The sequence below is a fragment of the Trypanosoma cruzi genome, genomic scaffold (genome assembly GCF_000209065.1).
Source record: "Trypanosoma cruzi strain CL Brener 1047053517057 genomic scaffold, whole genome shotgun sequence".
Lineage (NCBI taxonomy): Eukaryota > Euglenozoa > Kinetoplastea > Trypanosomatida > Trypanosomatidae > Trypanosoma > Trypanosoma cruzi.
Window position 1 is genome coordinate 1 of NW_001849518.1, and position 22,725 is coordinate 22,725.

Sequence of the window (22,725 nt, forward strand, 5' to 3'; positions counted from 1 at the left end):
GCCTTTTCGGTGGACTCAATGATTCGCTTACGGTTATATCCTCGATGATGTGTCGCAATCTCTCGCCCAAACCAACCGCTGCCGGCGGAATTTTCGCCAGGGATGTCTCCAGCACAATCCCCCGGTCAAGTGCGGATAATCTTCGTCGCACTGCCTTGATGAGAAAGCGGTAGACACATAAACACGTGCCCAAAAAATGGCAGCCGCATACAAAAAGCGTGACGCCACAACCTCTATTTCCGCGACGATTAAAGAATTGGGCGCTGACATGGCGCACAGACCGGAAAAACTTGTCACTCAGGGATACCGCACGGTGAGTGTGAACAAAATGCAGCCCCAGGAAGGTGTAATGCGAGGCGCCCGATTCGCGGTCCTCCCTATCGTGGCGCGACGGCCGACCGCATTACGAAGTACTTGGACCTCCCACAATGTCACATCGCTTATCGACCCCGTGATGCGTATACTATCGATCCAAACGTCGACACGCACCAATGGAGGTGCAGCCCAGAGGGGGCGAACCACCGTCGTCACCCCCGCAATTGCCGAAGTAATAATAACCTGGAGAAATTTGTGAGCTGGCCTTGTATCCCATTGGGAGCCGTGTCAGCTCCACCAGCGTGCCGTCCTCCACGCGGCATCGAAAGAGATGCCGAGTCTCCCGCGGTAAAGGGGCTTGAAAAAAGGATGCCTTTAAGTCCAGGCAGGAAGCGGCCTCAGCCATCACAGGCGGCAAACAATGAAAACGTGTAGAAGAAGAACATGAGCCTCGTAAGGGTCGTCTCTGTTCTTGTCGCGTGACCACGCGATCCATCGTCGTTGCGAGCCGGTGGTTTTCTCCTCCACAACCGAAAAAGGTATTATCTATCCGCCTGTTCTTGCAGAAAAAGCGTCCTCGATTATTCTCGCTTCCCTCAGCAATCGCGCGTCAGTGACTAGAATCCTCCGTGAGCTTTCGCGCGCCTTGCCGGAGGAGGGCAGAGGGAAAGGGGACCGCCCGACGAGTCCCCATACTTGCATGAGTCTCTCCAGGGTAGCCGGGTGCAACCGGCTCTGGATCCACTCCAGATTCAACACGGGCACGTTGACTTGTTGCTGCGGCGGGATGGTTCGTGCATCTTGTGGAGTGGCCGGACGCGTCTTTGGCTCGCGTTGCGTTATTGTAGCAGCATGATGACAAAAAGCATGAAAAACGCTTCTCTCCCTTCAACCAGAGTTCATGCCCTTCGCAGTTCCCCCTTCACATCAATGCGACCAGCGACGACACCTGGGTCAGCATTGTGGTGTACTTCCACAAATATCAAACTATGCTCTGGGGGAGGTCGAACGGGTCAACGTGCATCGCCAACTGCAAGATCACGTGTGGGTCAAATTGCATGTCTCCACGATTTGAGCTGCGTGCCTCAACGCACCCTGTTTTGTGGAGTGCGCCGTGGCATTCCAAGGAACCAGAGATCGCTCCACGTGAGCAGTCGTAAGATTCGTAAGCCTTCGTTTTCTCGAAGTGTCCTGCATAACGTTATAGTGTCGAACGCGTCCTGCCCTCGTATCCTGACGAACCACAAAGCTCGGCGGGGATCCGCTCTCGCCGTCCTTGACGCCACTGACCAATCCAAAATTATGCTCCCGTCCGGCTCCAGCGTGAAATTGTTGGGAGTTAAGGCTGCAATCTCGGAACGACAACTCGCCGTTATCCACGCAGGTCGAAAAACAACACGTTGCTTCCAGTCAGTCCGGCTGCGGATATATCCATCCGCCCATTCCTTTTTCAAGGGGCGCGCCTGCTTCTTCTCCAATCGCGCCGCAATCTTTTGTAACCCCAGAATCACCATGTCCGGCGGGGTTCGATCCATTTGCAACACGGACCGCAGCATCCTTGCGTGCCGCACTCTGGACTATGGCGCCGCATCTAATATTGCCGCCAAAAGGCCGCGCAGCCCTCCTCGTTGATCGGCTGTTCGTGCTTGCGGCATAAGGTTGTGAATTGCTCCGCTAGAGGCCTTCTCTGCTACCATGCTGACGGCGCACACATTTCTCGAGCCGCCTCGTTTGCTTTCCTCATATGGGCGGCCCAAAGCGGGGATGTCGGTGCTTCGCCATACCACAGTCGAGCGTCGTTAGCGGATAAGCTCCATTGCCCTTCCCGACGATTGCGTCGGGCAATTTGAAAGATCTGATGAAGCGTCGGCGGTGCGGTGCGACGCCATACAGGAAGGGATGGGGCTGGTTTCTTCCGCCTTCATAAGCGGCGGGCAGCCCCTCGCCGTTTTTTGGAGGCCGTCCGTGCTGCAAGTCATTTCTTCTGGCTGCGCTGTGCACGTTGCATGTAGATGCGTCGTGTCCACAAATACGACACAATTGGCATCGCGACAGTCGTTGTTCTTCTTGTTGTTGTTGGGTAGCTCGCCGTTACACGAGAGGCCGGGCTGCCCTCGCGAAGGTGTCAGCCACATGAACAGCCATGTGAAGGCGGTCGCGAAGTTGGGAGAGCGGGATGCCGGGATCGGATGCCATCATGATCTGCATCCGGAAGTTCCGCAGTAGGGTCCTGCCAAAATCCATGAGCTGATCGGTGGGATCCCGATCTATCTCCAGTGCGCGCCTGCACAACACCAAACCGTCGAAGACAAGTTGAACCCGAGACTTCACTTAGTGCCAATAATAACCGTATTCGCTTCGGAGGTCGACGAGGACTCCGGAGATGCCCTCATTTCATATCCACGGGGCGAAAGTGGTGACCCCGAATGCAAGGAAATGCAGTACCTGATCCTCTGGACCGGAATCATCTTCCAAGAGTGAGTTGCAGGAGGGCAAAGGCATCGAGTGAGGAAGATGTGGTCTCCCCACATTGCCCTGAGACTTATGTGTGTTGACCCGCCGTCTCCTTCCCGTGAGATTGCGTTGAGGAAACGTGGATGCTGGCACTTCTCCAGCCATCATACGATGCGGTTGATTTGGCTGCGTATCTCCGCAATCGTCGTGCATGCCTGAGTGGGGGTTCATCTGGCGGCCCTCTCCGAGAGGTGGGCGCCTCGCGTTGAAACGGCGTCTCCGCATCCCGCAAGAAGATCGCCGGCCACCGCAATGTGAGATCCGCGTGCCGACAAGTAATTATGCGCCTCTTCCACCTGAGAGTAAAGCTGAGCACTCCGATCCGGAACGTCCGCGACGGCGTTGGCGTCATCGGTGCTCAACCTCTGCCCATTCAGCAACGATCAGCCCCTGCTGGACCCCCAACTCCTGGGCAGCACACACACGATGGGCAGGAGCATTTGCGCCTCGAAATTTGGTACTTGAGGCGTCCGGAGACTCGCAATACGTACCGCAATACTTCGTATCCTCCCAGCGCATGGCGATGTTTCCTGAAACCAAGCGTAAGCCTGTCACTGTTGCATCGACGGTTACCACCGCATCCAACGGCTCGGGTCCACCAATAAAGGTGAGCTGCACCCGGACATCGCAATGCTGGCGTGCCAAGTCCAACATGCGGGCACCAATGTCGCTCCTCCCCGTCGCCGTGTAAAAGGAAACACTGTCATTTCTTTAAATCAGCTTGCAGGGATCCCGAGTGGCTGTGAAAACTAAAATAATTACAAATCGTCTGGACGCTAACAGTTCCCTGATTCCCTCAATCGCAGTCAGACAAAATTCATAACATAGCAAAGAATTGCGAAGAAACACCTCCGTTTTACCAGGATACATATACATTAGGGACGCCGGCCTACCTCATGAACATCCTCTTCGCAAGCTCCCAATGAAACAAAGGCATGTTTCTGTACTATTCCTTTCTATCGTATGAATTCCTTTAGAAGACCACGATGGAAGCAACCAAAGAACTGATAACACCAAGACAAATGTTTCTATTTTTGTTTTTGCCGTACCACCCGCCCCCTCTCTTGATTCCCACCCTTGCGGCAGGGTTTTTGTGGCTGGAAGAGCCCAAAGTCCGCCACTTCGTAAGATACAAATATATATGCATCCAATCCGAATAGAGCGTTCAGCGTGTCACGAGAGTGGGGCCACCGGAACCTATAAATATATACATATGCGGAGCAAACAACGGGGATTCGGCGAACCCACTGCCTCTCCATTTAATCATTCTTCCTTCCCGTCGTATTTTATTTGTATGGGAAAGTTTGGTTTCCGGCCAGCAGCCCAGACGAATATTCCTCCCGTTCGCTTTCCTGTTTGCGTGAGTGCCACAGACACGGTTTGCTTCACATGGCATTGGCGCCTTCACGTAAACACATCCTTCTGTTGCCGCATTTGCGGGGCAAATGGGTTTGGGCATCCAGAACACACACACACACGGCCGCAACGAGAGGGACGGGGCGCATCCAAGTCCACGGCGCGGTCCCTCACTTCCCTCCGCCCCACAGCGGGTCGTGGCGGATTAGTGTTCCACACTCACAATTGAGGCACGGCGCACACCATCCGCTCCCCCCGAGTGCACTCAGCAGGTCGGCGCCCAGTCACCCTCGTGCCAACGTAAAGGGGTGCACAAACAATCGTCGTCGCGGACCATCGGTGCCTATAGCAGGAAAGAAAGAAAAGAATGGAGGCATGCCAGCAGAGGGACAATAAAAGGGACACGGAGACACACAGCGGCAGTGGACACGGCACAGACGGAAAAGAGACTGTAGTGATTTACCGAAAAAAAAGAAAAAAATTTTTAAAGCAAAAAAGAAAAAAAAACAAAAAACAAAAAACAAAAAACAATCGATTCGGCAGATATGTCATTTCATGTGCCACGCAGCACAATACAGCCGTGTTCTTGAGTTCATACATACTGCCCGCACACAGAAAGAGAAAAGAAGAGAAATCGCATTCTTCCACCAGCCCACACAACATCCCTCACATTCCATGCGGCATCCGGCCTGCTCTTCCACTCCTCCTTTCGTGCAATCCGTGGGACGCACAGCAATGAGGCCGGCACCGCGTGTGGGCAAAAAAGCAAACAAAAGAGGGAGAAACACGTCACTCGTGACGGTGTTTAGCAGGCGACCGTTTGGGGGAAAACACACAAATAGGAATGCTGATTATTTCAACAGAGCACCAGCAAAAAAAAAAAAAAAAAAAAAACAGAAAAAAAACAGAAAAAAACCATAAAAGAGAAAAAAAGTAAAAAAAAAAAAAAAAAAAAAAAACAACAACAACAAAAAAAAAAAAAAAAACAGGCATAAAAGAAGAAGAAAAAGAAAGTATCCCTGACAAAGTTGAGTGAGTGATGCTGGGGAGCTGCACAGTTGTTGTTCCACGAAAAGCCGCCATTCCACTCCTCCCTCACACCTCAGCAGAGAGCCGCGGTGCCCCAGAGCCCCAGAAGCAGCAGCAAAAACACCCGAGACACACACCCGTGCACGGTGCTGTCACCAATTAGAGCCATGGCCGACAAGTCGAACTGCCCGTGCTCAAGCAAAACGTCATGGTCCAAGTGCGATGTTGCGTTGGACTCCGATGGGATCTTGGTCTCCCCAGGCGTTGTGCTTGTATTACCCGGTGCGGCATCATCGCCATCCAACAATTCATCATGGCCTTGAGCAGTTTCCGGGTCAGTGCTGGGCTCATGGGCAGCTGTGGCACCGTCCACGGGCGCCACCTCAGTGCTGTGGGATGAGTCGGGTCCGCTGCTCGCACTCACGGCAGTGTGGGGATGTGCGTCCTTCCTCCCTTCAGGGCCAAAGTTTTGTTCGTCGCTGGTGAGCGGGGCGGAATGGGACGACGACTCTTCCATGTTCTCTGAAGCATCAGATAGAGTGCTGTGCTGCGGCCGATCTTCAGTGGTTTTCCTCTGCGGAGTGGCGTCAACCGCCTCGTCCGTCTGCTCCGTCATCGGTTGAACTACGCTGAGAGAAGAGTGCACCTGTTCACTTTCAAACTGATCCTCAGTGGCAGGCACATCGGTTTCAAGTGCTTTTTGAGGACTGCCTTCTCCCGCTGTTGGAGTCAATGAAGACGCCGAGCCAGCGCTGCTGGCTGCCACTTCTTCCACTTCCCCCTCGGCGGCTGAGGTGTACAAGCCAGCGAAATCAGTAGAAGTTGTCTGCCCGGAACCTGCTGAATGCTTTTCATTTTTTGATTTTTCCGGCGATAATCCTTGTTTTTGTGGTGATGGTGTGGTGTCTTTTTCAGAGGGTTGACTCAAATGACTGTTTTGAGGCGCACCTTCCGGGGCCGACACCTCCGCCTCTGGAGCAGCGGCCGCGTTCGTCTTCATTGGTGGGTTGAGCTCATCATCTTGCAATAAGCGGTTGTACAGCAGGACGTTGCTCACCGTCACTTGAATGCTGTCCGAGCTGCTTTTGCCGTCCCCACCAATGTAAAAGTGCGAGATGCTGTGGGAGCTCAACAGTTTTTGTAACTTGCGAGAAAAGCTCTCATAATCCTCGTAATCTTCAACTTCATAATCAAATTCGCGGTCGTATATCCTCTTTCCATTCACGTACACAAACAGCCCATCATTATAATCCATTTGCAGTACCACATGATATTCCTTGTTTGCTTCCCATCCGGCATTCTCACCATGCGCCGGCAGCGTCAAAAGACTGCCGTTGAAGATTATCCTCCACTCTTTGTCGTGGGTGTACGACAGACCAAAAAGCACCGTGCCTTGTGCATCGTTCATCCTCACACCCATCAAAGGGATGGGGCTGCTGTCTTTCTCCGGAGCCTTATCGATGGACACCGTCGCCACAAGAGTAAACTTAGAGTTCGCAAAGTGGTACGGTACAGTCTGCCCCATGTCGCCAACAGGCCACTTCGCCCACGCTCCGGGTCCTTTGAACGTCAATCCACCATCAGAAGTACTTTCCACTTCCCCGTGAACGGTTGCATTCACGCAGAGGTACTCGTCTGCCCACGTGCTGTCAGTTGACTTGCTCGATAAGAGGCCAACCAGCCCTTTATTGAGGGCTTCACCACAGCCACTGAGCCAATTATTCTTTTCATTCCCGCAGCGGTACTCCTTCGCAATTTGCGCGTCCTTCTCCTTCCATGCAGCCAACACCTTCTTCATGTCCTCCAACTTCTCCGTCAGGTCCACAAAAGCAATGTTGTACTTACCGTCCTCTGCAGCAGCGACCTCGTACAAGCAGTACAGTTTCTTCTCTTCCTTCTTTTCTCCCCCTTCCAATGACGGCACTTCGACCGTGGCGTACAGCAGAGTGCTGGCGGCGACGTCCTCATTCTCAGCGGATATCAGTCCAACATCATAAATTCGCTGCATGTCCGTCATCCACAAGTGAAGTCGGCCCGTTTCTTTTTTATGATTCTCAGAATATACCGGCCGACTGACGAGAATGACTTTCTGTCCATTGATCGTCGCGCTGACGAAGCCACCCTGCACGCCGTGCCCTGTGCGTTTCAGCGAGTTGCCCCACACGCGTGAAAGAGTGTCGTATTCCTCATACCACAAATTCCCCATGGTGCTTGACCGGTAAACCCTGCGGCTGCCGTCATCACACGACGTCATCATGATAAGCTCTTTTTCCTTCCATTCAAGAACCGCAGGCTGGGTGCATCCCTCATGGCTCGTATCATTTGAAAACTCCCAACCATAAGTAAAACCTTTGGCTAGGATAACCAACGAAACGGCCTTTTCATTATTTTTCAAGGCTTGAATAGGCAGCACGTAGCGACCATCGTCCTCCATCCTAATGCCTGCGCCACCACCACCCAGAAATTGTTTGAAGCGGTCGCGGTTGGTGCTGTTATCCTCCCAAAAGTCATAAGGAACTCCTGACGTGCTTCGACTTTGCCACTTAAACTCCTTCTTTTCCTCATCGTCTGTGCCATGCGGAACAACACCGTCCGCCATCCTGGGCCTCCAATATCCATCACCAGTCACCTCCGTCAATGGAGTCGTTGACGTGCCATAACCCCCGACAAGAGCATTTGTTTCACTATCCCTTTCATCCACAATGGCAGTTGGGCTCAACAGGCGGTCAATTTTCACGTCGTAATGATCAAACACGATGGCGGTTCCATTTGTCCACTCCCCTCCATCGCTTTCCATCGACTTTGCAGCAAGACTTACACACGATTTTTGATCCGTGGAGTTTGTGTAATGCGCTTCAACGGTGGCCACAACGACACCATTGACGTAAACAAGAGAGGGTGCACGGAAAGAGTGAAACGCCTGTACCAACAATTTGTTCTCTTCATCACTAAAGGAATTCCCTCCTTCAAAGATGATTCCATTCCTTGAATTGCCCTCCTTGCCGTAGGTGGCTTCACTGCTGCAGGACATCATCACGACGACGAGGAGCAGCACCGCAGAAGTAAACACATGACGGGACATGTCGGGCCTCTGCTGCTCACTCTCTCTTCCTTCCCTCCTCCTTCCGCTGAATCCGCTCACGTGGCGACGGCTGTGTTTGTAGGGTGCCTTGACTGCAGCAACACGTGAGAGCATATAAATATGTGTGTGTGGGCGGTGTGTGTGCTGTTGTTGTTACTTTCAGTGCCTTCGAATTTCACAGTAGCAATTCGCGCTTGTTTTCCTTCTACGTGTGTGTTCAAGAAGTGGAGGAGACAGCAACAGCGGCAATACATCAGACACTTCGGTGGAGAGCAGAGTGACGCACCCACGCAGAGAGCGGGACAAAAGACAATCCGGAAGGGACAGCACGGAGGAACATCGCCCACACACAGAAAATAGGAATTCATGCATCGTGTCCGACTTTTCGCACCGAAATTGGTGGCGACGGGCGGTCGCGTATTTCTTTTAACCAAAAGGGCGGCATTCAATAGGAAACCCCACGCAAACGTAAAAATAGAATAACACCGTGCACAACAACAATGTTGTGCGTTTCGTGAGCTGCATGCTGTCGGTGTGGTTCGGCGATCCCGAGGAGGCCGTGAGTGGGCGAGTCGCCTTGGTATCACTGTCTCTTTGGTTTCTGCGACAAAATTTTATAATGCATGCGGCTTGTCACTTATTTAGTAATTGTATCAGCGGACACGGGAGAAGGGTTCATGCCATTGTGTGGGCAAACTGGGAGAGGAAAAAAAAGCATCTCCACGTGGTGCGCTCGGGTCCCCACGGAACCTTTTCTATTGCGTGAAGCGCAGGCTTCTTCATCTCGTCGGCCGTCAAATTTCATTCTTCGGCGTTAAATCCGTCCCCCCGAGAGATGGTGGGGCCCCACCCCCGCCAGCGGAACGCATTCCGTTGACTCCAATCAGCATCGTGCGGGCTTTGCGCCGCCCAAACAAAGAAGGCGCATGAAGCAAAATTGTTTCGGCGAAACATGGGAACGGAACCACCGCTTTCCCACAATCAACGCGCCCCACACTCGTCGGGTCAGAAGCTCCTGCAGGCACACCCTCCGCAAAGACGCCAACCACGCGCTTCATATTTTCGTGGTTCCTTGTGGACGTTGACGTCGGCGTGACGTTACAGTGCACCCGCCATCGGGCCAATGTACGAACACAACTGGACGCGAAAAAAAAAAAAGAAACGCAAATGAGTCTGAGGGGGAAATAGTCGTGGGAGAGGGGCGAAAGAGAGGGAACACCATAAAAGAGCGCATCCAAAAAGCCCATGGGCACCATTCAAGGCACGCTCGGTCCGGGCCAAAGACACATTTGCCCAAACGGGGGCACAAGGAGCAGGGCAGCGTCAATTAATGCAAAAAGAAACAAAAGAAACGCGAACAGCGACGCCCCAATCACGGCCATGCACTCCGCAAAGGGGCGTTTCATTCTCCTCCCCTCTCCCTCTCGCTCGCTCGGAACGACCGAGCCATCCCGCCCAGCCCATTCCCCGCCTCCCGGGGGGATGGGGAAGGCAGTCGAGGGCTTCCCAACGCCACCTCCGCCAATTTCGTGGGCGGACAGGAGAACGGTGGCGACGGCAACAGGCTACCACTCCTCCTTGCGACGGGTCTCCCTCGCGGCGTCGGCGCTGCCTTCTGAGGAAAGCCCGCGTTGCCCGTTGGTGCTTTGATGGGTGGGGAGCGCCAGACGCAAAGCAACACATTCCCTCGTTTGTTTTTCAGCCGTCGACAATCGCGGTTTATGCGCCTCACGTCGCAACCGAACGACCTGCGATGCCAAATGTCTTGCAGTCTCCACGGCGGGCTCCCGGTGGGCACGCACATCATCGTACCACGCGTCCTTCTCTCCTGGGGCATGTGTGCTGCCACTTGTCCGCCGCATGTAAGATGTTGTTCTCCAAAGCTTTGCAATTCTCCACCCAGTTGACTTCACCCTAAACACCCCCAAGTGACCTCACAAAATCTACCATCGCCTCATATACAGAAATGTCGCCCAGTTGCTTCCATGCATCGCACTTCATGCGCTTACGCGTCCACCATATGGACGGCGCCGCGCCCGTGCATGGACCATGCTCGGCCTGCCGCCGCAGAGCGTAGAAAAGAAGCTTCTGCTTGTCGCCAAGCCGTGTGGCTGCCTCGATGTCCCCAAACTCATGGTCGAGGAAAAGTGCTGCCTTGAAATGGTTCCCGGGAAACGCGTGGTCCATGTGAGCGACTCCCGTGCTGTGGCCGCATCCTGGCTGAGAGATGAGTCGAAGAAAAAAGGGCATGATGTGGAACACGCACAGGAACACAGACACCAGAGTCACCGCAACCCCTTCGACGCCACCACACCTCTTTTTAGATTCCTTCAATTCTCTCCTTCCTCATTTAGGCGCCCCCGCGGCCTCCTCCCCGGCCACATACAAATGCATCCAACTCCGCACTGCACGCTTAGGTCCGGTCCCCATCTCCCCTCGGATTCCCAAGAATTCGGATTCAGCGCATCCATGCGCGTCGGGAATCCCTCTCTCTTCCTTTGCCTCCTCCCACCCCTCTTGCCCCCCTCCTTGTATGCAAAAAAACGCACAGATATATACATAGGGGAAAGGTGCACACCAAGAGGGCGGTTTTATATAAGCAAACCGCTCAAACCATGGCTGCACAACGTTCATGACGTTGCCGCAGTAAGAGATCCGCGGCCCAACGGGAGAGAAAAGAGAAAAAACAGTAGGCCCAATAACATCAGCGTCGTCTCGGTGTAACACAACGCCGAATACTGCGGGCCACCGGCAGATGAAGCCACGGCAAAGACCACAATGGATGGTTCGCCCGTGCGCATCACAAAGCCAGCCAGAGGACGCAGCAAAGACATCATGCAGGAGGGTTCATGCTCCGGTTTCCCTTCGGTATCCGCAGCATTTATTTCCCCCGAATAGTGTGGACCTCACATGACGCCTGCTTCTTACCAAATCACCAAACAAAAAATACTCTGCGGGCCCGTTCCTTGGCCCAGAGCAATTTGGTCGACGCACACCCGTCACACAACAACACCACATTGTGGCAAAACCCTTTGGTGCCATCGCACGCCAAACGCAGTCTGCCACTTCAGAGGACCTCCAACGGCTGTCCGAGTAAACACCCGGGCCTAGATAGCGAGACGCGGCGTCATGGAGTCGACGCTCCCTCCGCAGCAATGCACCATGACGCAGGCGAAACAGGCTGGGAGCCGACAGACTCACCGCCACTTCGACGGCAACGGTAGAAACACCACAGCAACCAGTACCCTCACTGCTCGCCAGACGAACAACAGCATCCGCTCCAACTGCGGTGCGCGCAAGAAAAACACACACGCGAAACATGCGGCGCCTACAGCGTGTCCGCATAAGACCCCGGAAGACCCCATCCACGCACGCACACACCACTTCCATGAGAAATAATTTTGCGAATTCCACATCTGCGGCTCGCTCTGCGTCGATAATAATCCATACAGACAAAACTGACCGTGAAGTCGGGAGGAACGGCGAGCAGGTCGACTCCACACCAACAACAACGGCCCTGGCGTCCGCAGAAATATCTGAGAACGACTGGGCTGTCCGCACAATCAATACACCTGCGCCTCCCTGCCAACGCCCGCAAAGGTGTATACAACAGCGGCACAACGGCAACAACTGCGGAGCCAGCAACGGCGTCGAACACCTCCGCGTCGTGAAGCTCATCGCCGTCCCGCTCGCCACAAAAAAGACGCACCAGGGCCCCTCTCAGGCCAAATCCCGCTGTCATTCCCCTCCGCTACAACAGCGGCGCGTATTCGCCAGGCAATCCACACATACGCAAGCAGGAAGGCAAAGAAGACAACAACAGCACCCCAAGTCCTAATAACGCGGCAAAAAAGGGTCAACACACACTCGCACGCAGAGGCTGGTGCAATTCCCAACCCTGTGGGAATAAGGCCTTGTAGCGACGGGCACAAAACTTCTGTCGGGGACCGCCAACATCGGATCCATATTGTCCACGCGCTCTCCAAATTCCACGGCAGTGCGTCAACGGCTTCTGTCCAATCCTCCCGTGACAGTCCGGATGCACATGGTACACCGATGACTTGAATTCGGTCACCACTGGCGTTTCTATTGCCGCATTTCCCACGGCATTACACCGCTCCATCTCCCCAATACGCTGACAATGCTGCTCAATGGAATGATGCATCATTCTCCTCGAAACCTCATCTCGGGAATGCAACCAGTAAATGTTCTCGGCGTAGGTCTGAATAGCGGCAGCCAGTTCTCACACCAAAAGAAGCTTGTGATCCACCTCCCTCGTCGTTATTGAATCATTACGAAGATGTCGAAAGGCACCTCGAACTTGCTCCGCCACTATTCCCCGCCAGGAGCGTCATGGAAAGCGGTTTCCCCTTTTAAGAAGGGCACGATAGAGACGCAGCCTCCCTTGTCGCCTGTATGCATCCACAGACAGTTCCGCCGCACAGAATACGCGCCTGTATTTTATGCGCATATATATGTATATATATTTTCTTTGGAGGAAGTGGAGGGTCCAACAGCACGCCGCAACTCCCCTCCACGTCAAGGCAGATCATGCAGCAGGGAAAACAGCTCACATAGAAGAAGTAAAGAAAATGCCCCACCTCAAACCCCCCCCAAAAAAAGAAGGAAAAAGAAAGGACAATACACGCACACATATATATATATACATACATGCGCATATTAGAGTCGCCAACCGTTCCACACCAAAAGCAAAGACGAAGCCCCACCTCGTCCCATAAAACACACCCTTCCCCTAAAGATGATCATAGACCACATGCAGAAACATTAACAACAACAACAACAAAAAATGGTCATCCGTGCCTGGATGAGGCCCCGTTAAATATTCAAAGAAATATCACAAAAAAAAAAAAAAAAACGATGGAAGGTGACAGTTTGGCTTACTGCACCACCCGGCATCCCCCCACACTTCAGAGAGAGCGGATCCAACACCCATACACAAGTCAAAAACCAAAAACCAAAATAAATACATAATTCACGTGTTGTACTAAACGGACTCGTTGTGAAATGACGAAGCGGCAGTATTTGGGGGGCTTCACATCCGTCAGACACCTCCGCGTTAAGAGCGGCAGAGGCGAGAACGGTGAATGAAAAAAAATAAAATAAAACACAAACAAACAAAAAAAAAACCGCAACAAATTCAGCACACCCTCTAACAAAATAACAATCCAACAATCGTCAAGGAAACGGGGCAGTTAATTAATGCACTTTATCATCTGCCCAGCCTCATCGTGACGCACATTCTTCCCACATTTTTCGAAGTAAAAAAAATTGTAAAAAAAAAAAAAAATGTTTTTCCCCATTCTAATGGCGCAGTTTTAACAAATTGATATTCAATTTCACAATGACACTTTTCTCCCCTTTCCTTCCGTTTGTTCCCACAGCCGTGTTGCCGCCAGTGTAAATAGGGAAAAGAGAAGATGCTGGTGGGAAAAAGGGCACACCGCCTACACGCGCGCAGTCTTAAACTGAGAGGGAGAAACAAACAAACAAAAATAAAGAATGGTGGAGCCAAATCATGCCTTTTGATCCGCTCTTTCCGCATGATGCTTCCTTTCTCCCACAGTCGCTGCATTACCCACATCTCTTCTTTTTTAATTTAAAAATCGTGGACAAACAGGCAGGAACTGCAAGAGACACGTGAATACACATGTAAGGCGGCAGAGAGACGTAAATAATAATTAATAAAAAAATAATAATTAAACCACATCTCCGTCATCGTACACGGTGCTTCCTTGGTTCTTTATCACCGTAGGGACCTCAAAGCTTTCGTATCCAGAAGGAACAGTCATGACCACCTCATCACCCAACGTTAAACTACGCAGCATCTGGCCGTTATTGTTGTAGATTCCATCATTCCCGTCAATTGCATACAAGGGCTCACGTTTCACCTCCCGCAATACCATGTGCACCACCCACTTCGATTCATCTTCAACACCGCGGCAACGGTAGAAGCAGACGGTGATTAGCGCAACGGCAGCAATAACCGGCAGCAATACTGCCATCAAGACAACATACCAATTCTTCTGCAACCACGGAACCACTACAGCCGGTGGAAGTGTCGTAGTGCTGACGACGTACCCTTTTTGAGCCTCACAGACGACGCCAAATGAACGGTAAGGCGTGTCGGTGTGGTCTTTAGGCGCAGGATACCAATCATACCACGTTGCGTTCCCATTGTTGTCAGTCGTTTTCAGACGAAGCATTAAGAACGTCTTGCCGTGATAAGGGTACTGATAGGGCCAATAAGCCTTGTACCCGTTCATTGGCCCCACGCCAACAAGCGTATACAGTGTGCCCCTGAAAAAAGCAACACCAAGACCATCAGCCGAGGAGTCGGCAAACGCACCTTTATTCCACTTGAAGATGCAGTTTAACGTTGCCCACTTCAAACCTCGTCCACACCTTTTTTTGGGATCTGTTGTTGGGGTCGCTTCGTGGTCGGCGTCTCCACCCAGGTACACATGGCTTGTGTCGTAATTAGGGACTGCGGTCTTTCTCAACTCACCCGCGATGGCCACATGTGCAGCAGGTGTTTGATCCGCAGAAAGGACGCCTCCACCCAAATGACAGGCGTCATCAGAGCTAAAATAACTGACGTCACCGGCATAATTTTCAAAAAAAATCGGATTGGCGTAGTGGAAATACCTCACAATTTCAATAGCCACGTGTCCTTCCTCCACGCTTCCTGCAGCAGTAAAGGAGGGATGGCTGCCCAGGTACTGCAGCAGGAGGAACAACACCATCCACCGGACTGCGTTCCTTGTCGCGGAGCGCGTTCGCATGCCCAAGAACTCAACTTCCATAATATTACTCGTCGTGTGGGAGAGCGTGTGAGTCCTCTATTTTCGCGTGGCAGAGACAAAATAAAGGGAGAGACGCCACAACGGTGCAAAAAGAGTGCTTTAGGGGTGCGGAAACACCCTGTCAAACGATCAAACGTCTTGAGAGGGTCGGGCAGAATGACATGCAAGAAAAAATCTCTGTGGCCTTGCAAAAGGGGAATGGCCCCGGCCCTCAAAGATTCACATATGCATACGAGGGGTAATTACTGTGCACGTAAAAAAAAACGCAATAATTCAATGCCCCCAACAACAACAACAACAACAAAAAGGGATCCTCATGAGTCCAACACACGGGCCCGCAGTGGCCAACACCGTCCGCACCGATAACCCATCGTAACGGCGCATGTGCAAAAGGAAACAAGCGCAGCACGACCCCGCACACGGAATAACTTGAGAAAAAACAAAGGTGCGAGTACATCGAACACCGACAATATAAATGAATAAAAAAAGAATATCCACCTGGGCTGCTGGCCGTATCCTAAAGTTATTAGAAATCAAACAAACGGAAAAGAAGAGGGGTGAATGAAAAAACCTGTAGGTCCGTCAAATCATTAAATTTTCCACCACATATATATATATTCGAATAGCCACTCTCGTGCCTCGGTGCAGTGTATTCGGATTGGGGACATTTATTACCTACGAGGCGGAAGAATTTGGGCTCCTCCAACCACAAGACCCCGCCGCAAGGTGGGAATCAAAAGGGGGTGAGAGAGAAGGTAAAAAATAAGAACCAAAAATTATCTAGCCGCTATCGGTACCCCAAAGTCGTGGCCTTTCTAAAATTCATACGATAGAAAAGTGCCGTAAAGAAGTGTATTCTTTTTATCAGGATATAAATTAATGAAGTTAGCCAGCCCTCTCGCTAACATTCTTCTCACAAGCTCCTAAAAAATACCAGCACCCCATCTACGCAGTGGCACGCACACGGAGTGAAGAGAATGCACAGGAGATAAAAGAAAAAATAGTCTGCGACGCAATTTCCACCAACAAAAGATAATAAAAAAGATGTAAACACCTCGCACCCTCGCCATGCTGTTGCCATGGCCGCGACAGATGCATACCGTGGCCCACGGCGAGTCCGGCGTTACTCCGCGCTCCCACGATCATTCATGACTGACAAAAAGGAGGTGCCGAGTGCGTCTTTCGCTCGCCTCCCGCGTGGGGCGAGGAGGATCGCGTCGGGCAGGCCTCCACACCAATAGGCCGAGCAAAGAGGAAACGGCTGAGCGGTTTCGCCGCCCACCCTTAGGACCCAGCCATTCCCCTGCAGCAAAAAATAAATAATAATAAAATACAGGAGAGGCCCATTCGTATGGAACGCCGCGGCGAGGGCGCTCGTCCCCGCCCTCAGCACAGCAGCCACGGACACCCCCGCACCCGTTGGGTCACGGCGACTTCCCATCGCCTGCCCGCATCAGAAGACGCACGTGGGTGCATGCGGTGCTGGGTCTCGTCTCCTCCCTCCAGACCACCTCGCCACCACGCAGGCGCGCAGAAATTCAGTCCTCCAGCACAAATGTCCGTTAAGCCACGCATCGCGAGCACAAGAAAACAAACATAATCATTGTCCGCTTTTCAGGAGCGAAGAGTGGAGTAGTGCAACACGTGCCACCAAAACCCCATGGTGCCGCGATGTGCCCCAGTAATACGCGGCTGGTCCGGGCGCTGGTCGATGCTGTCCGCGCCGCGCCAACAGCAATTCCATGAGGGAATGTTCACCTGGGCGGCTGGCCGGATCTGGTGTTTTTCAATAGTAGAAACCAAGCAGGGCGGGAATGAAGGGGGATGAATGGAATAAGAGCGGGTTCACTACATCCTCAAAGTTTACCGCCAAGTAAGCGCATATCATCCGATAACCGCAATCGTGGCCGGTTCACTCTGTTCGAATGGGATATATATATATATATATATATTGCTTGAGAAGTGGAAAACCTTGGGATCCTCCGGCCACAAGACCCCGCCGCTCCCCTTCGCAAGTTCCACCCCTTCGCTATGTCCTCAGGTGTAAAAACACGACCGCGTGATATGCCGTCTGCGGGGTTTTCCGCAGACCGTACGTATGCAAAGGATGCCTTTATTCCGCGAGAGTCCAAAAACTCATATATCCTTTGCAGCTCCCACGTCATGGCGTGTGGTTTTGAGCCGCCCTTATTCGCAGCTCCTTGCAGCAAAGTATTGCTCATCCAAACGTCGATGGTGCGTGGCAGGATGGCGGAAAAAGCCAATAGGGCCAAGCATTCCGCGCGCCTCGACCTGCATGATGCGAAAAGGCATCTTCCCCCACTTTCCTCCGGCAATTTTAACATTGCTTGAATCTGGAATGAAGACGGCTCCCCATCCATGGAGCGACGCGTCCCTGATGATGGCGGCCGACGCCTTTTCGGTGGACTCAATGATTCGCTTACGGTTATATCCTCGATGATGTGTCGCAATCCCTCGCCCAAACCAACCGCTGCCGGCGGAATTTTCGTCGGAGATGTCTCCAGCACAATCCCCCGGTCAAGTGCGGATAATCTTCGTCGCACTGCCTTGATGAGAAAGCGGTAGACACATAAACACGTGCCCAAAAAATGGCAGCCGCATACAAAAAGCGTGACGCCACAACCTCTATTTCCGCGACGATTAAAGAATTGGGCGCTGACATGGCGCACAGACCGGACAAACTTGTCACTCAGGGATACCGCACGGTGAGTGTGAACAAAATGCAGCCCCAGGAAGGTGTAATGCGAGGCGCCCGATTCGCGGTCCTCCCTATCGTGGCGCGACGGCCGACCGCATTACGAAGTACTTGGACCTCCCACAATGTCACATCGGTTATCGACCCCGTGATGCGTATACTATCGATCCAAACGTCGACACGCACCAATGGAGGTGCAGCCCAGAGGGGGCGAACCACCGTCGTCACCCCCGCAATTGCCGAAGTAATAATAACCTGGAGAAATTTGTGAGCTGGCCTTGTATCCCATTGGGGGCCGTGTCAGCACCACCAGCGTGCCGTCCTCCACGCGGCATCGAAAGAGATGCCGAGTCTCCCGCGGTAAAGGGGCTTGAAAAAAGGATGCCTTTAATTCCAGGCAGGAAGCGGCCTCAGCCATCACAGGCGGCAAATAATGGGAAATGTGTAAATGAGGAACATGAGCCTCGTAAGGGTCGTCTCTGTTCTTGTCGCGTGGCCACGCGATCCATCGTCGTTGCAAGCCGGTGGTTTTCTCCTCCACAACCGAAAAAGGTATTATCCATCCGCCTGTTCTTGCAGAAAAAGCGTCCTCGATTATTCTCGCTTCCCTCAGCAATCGCGCGTCAGTGACTAGAATCCTCCGTGAGCTTTCGCGCGCCTTGCCGGAGGAGGGCAGAGGGAAAGGGGACCGCCCGACGAGTCCCCATACTTGCATGAGTCTCTCCAGGGTAGCCGGGTGCAACCGGCTCTGGATCCACTCCAGATTCAACACGGGCACGTTGACTTGTTGCTGCGGCGGGATGGTTCGTGCATCTTGTGGAGTGGCCGGACGCGTCTTTGGCTCGCGTTGCGTTATTGTAGCAGCATGATGACAAAAAGCATGAAAAACGCTTCTCTCCCTTCAACCAGAGTTCATGCCCTTCGCCGTTCCCCCTTCACATCAATGCGACCAGCGACGACACCTGGGTCAGCATTGTGGTGTAGTTCCACAAATATCAAACTATGCTCTGGGGAAGGTCGAACGGGTCAACGTGCATCGCCAACTGCAAGATCACGTGTGGGTCAAAATTGCATGTCTCCACGATTTGAGCTGCGTGCCTCAACGCACCCTGTTTTGTGGAGTGCGCCGTGGCATTCCAAGGAACCAGAGATCGCTCCACGTGAGCAGTCGTAAGATTCGTAAGCCTTCGTTGCGTCGAAGTGTCCTGCATAACGTTGTAGTGTCGAACGCGTCCTGCCCTCGTATCCTGACGAACCGCAAAGCTCGGCGGGGATCCGCCCTCGCCGTCCTTGACGCCACGGACCAATCCAAAATTATGCTCCCGTCCGGCTCCAGCGTGAAATTGTTGGGAGTTAAGGCTGCAATCTCGGAACGACAACTCGCCGTTATCCACGCAGGTCGGAAAAAACAACACGTTCCTTCCAGTCAGTCCGGCTGCGGATATATCCATCCACCCATTCCTTTTTCAAGGGGTGCGCCTGCTTCCTCTCCAATCGCGCCGCAATCTTTTGTATCCCCAGAATCACCATGTCCAGCGGGGTTCGATCCATTTGCAACACGGACCGCAGCATCCTTGCGTGCCGCACTCTGGACTATGGCGCCGCATCTAATATTGCCGCCAAAAGGGCGCGCAGCTCTCCTCGTTGATCGGCTGTTCGTGCGTGCGGCATAAGGTTGTGAATTGCCCCGCTAGGGGCCTTCTCTGCTACCACGCTGAAGGCGCACACATTTCTCGAGCCACCTCGTTCGCTCTCCTCATATGGGTGGCCCAAAGCGGGGATGTCGGTGCTTCGTCGTACCACAGTCGAGCGTCGTTGGCGGATAAGCTCCATTGCCCTTCCCGACGATTGCGTCGGGCGATTTGAAGGATCTGATGAAGCGTCGGCGGTGCGGTGCGACGCCTGTGGGTATTGATGGGAGGTGGTGGAATGGATGGGGCTGCCGTAGTCCGCCGCCCACCAGAAGATTCACCAGCCGTCTGCTTCCCGTCCGCCCACGCCGCACGCACGGCTGCGCCGCCTCTACCCTCTGCACACTGCTACAGGAGAAAAAAAGCAGAAAAAAAAAAGGCTGCGTCGTCAACAAGCAGGGGCCATGTACCATTGGCGTTGCCCCGCCCACTGGGCACATCAGCGGCGGGTGGAGCGTCACGGCACGCAATCTCTCCCACCGGGAGCCACACCACCGGCACTGACAGCGGTCGCACCGTGGGACGCTCCGTTCACAAGAACATCACACACAGACAAAAATACATTTCCAGCGGCTCTAAAACGCAACCACTCATCACGAGGTGAAGGCTCAGGCATGGAAAAGACGAAACAAGCAACACATACACACAGAACTACAGAAAATGTTGAATCTGTCCATTTCCCAAATGCACAATTAACAGAATTAAATGTATAAAAAGAACACAAACTCACATACATCTTCCATTGACGGCCCAACCCACACACGCACATCCTCTCCACATGCTCCCAGCAGGAGCACACTCGCAGCACAACGCAACGGGCGCCCACCGGCTCTACCACCGCCTCCCGCACGCGGGTCGAGGGCAGGGAGTGGAACGCCCCACGGGGGCACGGGGCGGTCAATGACACATCCCAAGTTGTTCGGCCACAGAGTACATAGGGCACGAATCGGGATGCAGCAAACAATCAAGCAATACATCCGGAGTTAACACGCACAGGAACAAACACAAACACACAAAAAAAATCCTTCTTTTTTTCAATCACAAATAGGGTATATCGTGTCCTCCGAGATCCGTTCCACACGGGCAACAGGCGATGTGTCGTTACCGAAGCGCGCCATGAGAGCGGCGTAGTCCTCCTCCCGTACGTGATGGGCGCACATCATGCTCGGCACCACCTGCGAGTGACCTGTCTCATTGCGGGCGTCAAGAAAGTGACAGGGCAGCACCTTGACGTATATCAACGGCTTGTATTTCACCACCTTCTCAAGAACATACCCGACCATGACATCTTCCCCATGAAACTGGAGCAGTAAAAACTCGTGATCACGTTCCTTGCTGTACGGCAGGTACGCCAGGCGCCGCAGTGGCTTGCACGACGCCAACGCCTCCGCCACATCCCTCGACAAGGTGTAGCACCAGCCAACCATAAACGTGTAACCTGGTATACCTTCATCGGGAATAGAAGGAAAACCAATGTGGACCCCCATGTAGACCCCTCGGCGCGGCAGAAGGCGCAGGTTACCAACGAATAGCGGCACACGGAGGAATATATCATCATCACCCTTTGTAATGTAACGCGCGGAAGGGAACAAGCGGACCGCAAGGTCAAACCACATGTACGTCTTGCGGGTCATACCGACATCCGCTTCCGCACCCCAAGAGCCGTAGGAACCAACTGTTTTGTTAGTCGTCAAACGGCCCTCGTTCATTGGCAGCGCAACCACGTCGTTCCACTGCGCCGCCTCCTCCAGCATCGCGGCAGAGTAGTCGTAGCCGTGCGACGGGTGCCGCCCAAGGACGTACAGCACGAGCATCGCTCCGGTGAAGTCGTTCGCCCTCGTCGCCACCCCGGGGAACCGCCAGCACGTCGTTCGCTGCAGGTTGCGTCGTTTTCGCCTCTCTTCAACGTCCGTGGAGGGAATGCCCAGCACAACCAGGTACTCCCGCCGGCTCCACGTGTCCACAACACTGCGTGGGATGTAAGCAAGTGCTGCGTCGTCCGCTGCGTCGGCTTGCGAGTGGTGGGGGTTGTTGGGTCCCGGTGCGCCATCATCGGCAGCGATGTCGAACCTGAGGTACAGAAGATTCGTGACCGCAATGAAGAGAATCAGCAGCACGGCAACCCGCTTCAGCCTCCGTTTCACCGTTGGCAGTTTCGGCTTCGCCATGATCGCTTTCGGTGTGAGAGACTAGGAAAAAAGAGGGAGAAGAGAGTGTGGGGGCAGCAGGCAGCAGACAAAAACAGCACGGGCGACAAGCAGAAACAACACGGCTACGCGGTGCCACGCACGTAAACAGAGGCACGTCAGCCAACCGACCGCGTCTCCGCCGAGCAAAGGCGGAGAGAGGGAGAGGAAGAGAGGCTGAGGGGAAAAGGGCGAGCGGCGTCAGGGAGACCGTGAGTGATGGGGGCAGGGCCGCCGCGCCAGCAAATTGGGCGGCACCACAAGCACACAGGAGGCGCGGGGCCCACCGCAAGGGCTCGTCCGGCGCCTGTGGGACGCTGCGCTGCCTCCTCCCGCCATTGCGGGCCCCTCCGCACCCAAGCACGCACACTCTGCCGCAGTGGATCAACGATCCGCAACCAGCGCCTTTCTTTTTCTGTTCCTCGTCCTTTCTCACATAAATCCAACGACCCGCCGGCCGGCCACCATCCCAGAGCAAGCGCCGCCACGCCGAGTGGAGATGGGAGGAAGAGCCCCGGTCCCCGGAGATGGCGCTGCAGCGGACGGCGTGAAGCAGAACCACGTTACGCACCCGCCCCGGGCTAACGCGAGACCTCGGCAGTCGGTTTTCACCGAGAATCAGCAAAATAGCAGATCAATGAGCCAAGTTATCTTTTCGTCATTTATAGAGAGGGGGATGTACCTGCCACGAGTGTCGACGTTATACCGCATCTGCGAGAGCTTTTGCGCCTTCTCGCCGCGCAGGGGCGCTGTTGGGGGCAGAGCCGCTCCACCTCAAAGAGAAACCACGCCAACTTCTCGGTGAGGCACGGCCTCCTCACCCCCCAGGCGTCCACACCATGTTTTTTTCATGGGTGCCTGCAGAGCAGGTGCAGACCTGTCTCTTCGCATGGTTCACGTTGGCCAGTTTTCACGAAGCCCGGCCGATGCCCGTGGCATGCCGTGCGGTGACGGGTCGCTCCGTCACTGCTGTGGCGCTGAAAGCTGCATGCTGGACGGGGAAATTCGACCG

The 22,725-nt window shown here is 53.6% G+C and overlaps 3 protein-coding genes and 2 pseudogenes across 3 annotated transcripts, besides 24 other annotated features; all 5 read right to left on the reverse strand.

The window, feature by feature from the left end:
* Positions 1 to 3,750: a mobile genetic element.
* Positions 1 to 14,978: a sequence feature (areas not merged during assembly with more than two copies in the genome that could not be assigned to a particular haplotype).
* Positions 3,769 to 3,971: a mobile genetic element.
* Positions 4,651 to 4,713: a microsatellite.
* Positions 5,058 to 5,198: a sequence feature (A-rich).
* On the reverse strand, positions 5,288 to 8,410 carry Tc00.1047053511129.40 (trans-sialidase, putative; the record flags this gene model as incomplete). The annotated part of the gene is made up of 1 exon (XM_805583.1): positions 5,288 to 8,410. The coding sequence occupies one exon, from the start codon at positions 8,408 to 8,410 to the stop codon at positions 5,288 to 5,290; it is 3,123 nt and encodes a 1,040-aa protein (XP_810676.1).
* Positions 10,025 to 10,546, reverse strand: Tc00.1047053511129.47 (annotated as a pseudogene).
* Tc00.1047053511129.54 lies at positions 12,153 to 12,767 on the reverse strand (annotated as a pseudogene).
* Positions 12,938 to 12,977: a microsatellite.
* Positions 13,401 to 13,442: a sequence feature (A-rich).
* Positions 13,577 to 13,605: a sequence feature (AT_rich).
* Positions 13,986 to 14,018: a sequence feature (AT_rich).
* On the reverse strand, positions 14,014 to 15,120 carry Tc00.1047053511129.60 (hypothetical protein, conserved; the record flags this gene model as incomplete). The annotated part of the gene is made up of 1 exon (XM_805584.1): positions 14,014 to 15,120. One exon carries the CDS (start codon positions 15,118 to 15,120, stop codon positions 14,014 to 14,016), a length of 1,107 nt encoding a protein of 368 aa, XP_810677.1.
* Positions 14,979 to 15,080: a sequence feature (heterozygous, Esmeraldo-like haplotype).
* Positions 15,081 to 17,134: a sequence feature (areas merged during assembly that could not be assigned to a particular haplotype. This can correspond to areas where the two haplotypes were merged or to regions with more than two copies in the genome that were merged during assembly.).
* Positions 15,404 to 15,424: a microsatellite.
* Positions 15,619 to 16,045: a mobile genetic element.
* Positions 16,431 to 16,453: a sequence feature (AT_rich).
* Positions 17,051 to 17,072: a microsatellite.
* Positions 17,059 to 17,123: a mobile genetic element.
* Positions 17,063 to 19,790: a mobile genetic element.
* Positions 17,135 to 17,514: a sequence feature (heterozygous, non-Esmeraldo-like haplotype).
* Positions 17,515 to 19,681: a sequence feature (areas not merged during assembly with more than two copies in the genome that could not be assigned to a particular haplotype).
* Positions 19,682 to 19,772: a sequence feature (heterozygous, Esmeraldo-like haplotype).
* Positions 19,773 to 20,673: a sequence feature (areas merged during assembly that could not be assigned to a particular haplotype. This can correspond to areas where the two haplotypes were merged or to regions with more than two copies in the genome that were merged during assembly.).
* Tc00.1047053511129.80 (UDP-Gal or UDP-GlcNAc-dependent glycosyltransferase, putative) lies at positions 20,562 to 21,695 on the reverse strand (the record flags this gene model as incomplete). Its single annotated transcript, XM_805585.1, has 1 exon — positions 20,562 to 21,695. The coding sequence occupies one exon, from the start codon at positions 21,693 to 21,695 to the stop codon at positions 20,562 to 20,564; it is 1,134 nt and encodes a 377-aa protein (XP_810678.1).
* Positions 20,674 to 21,887: a sequence feature (heterozygous, non-Esmeraldo-like haplotype).
* Positions 21,888 to 22,127: a sequence feature (areas merged during assembly that could not be assigned to a particular haplotype. This can correspond to areas where the two haplotypes were merged or to regions with more than two copies in the genome that were merged during assembly.).
* Positions 22,128 to 22,725: a sequence feature (heterozygous, Esmeraldo-like haplotype).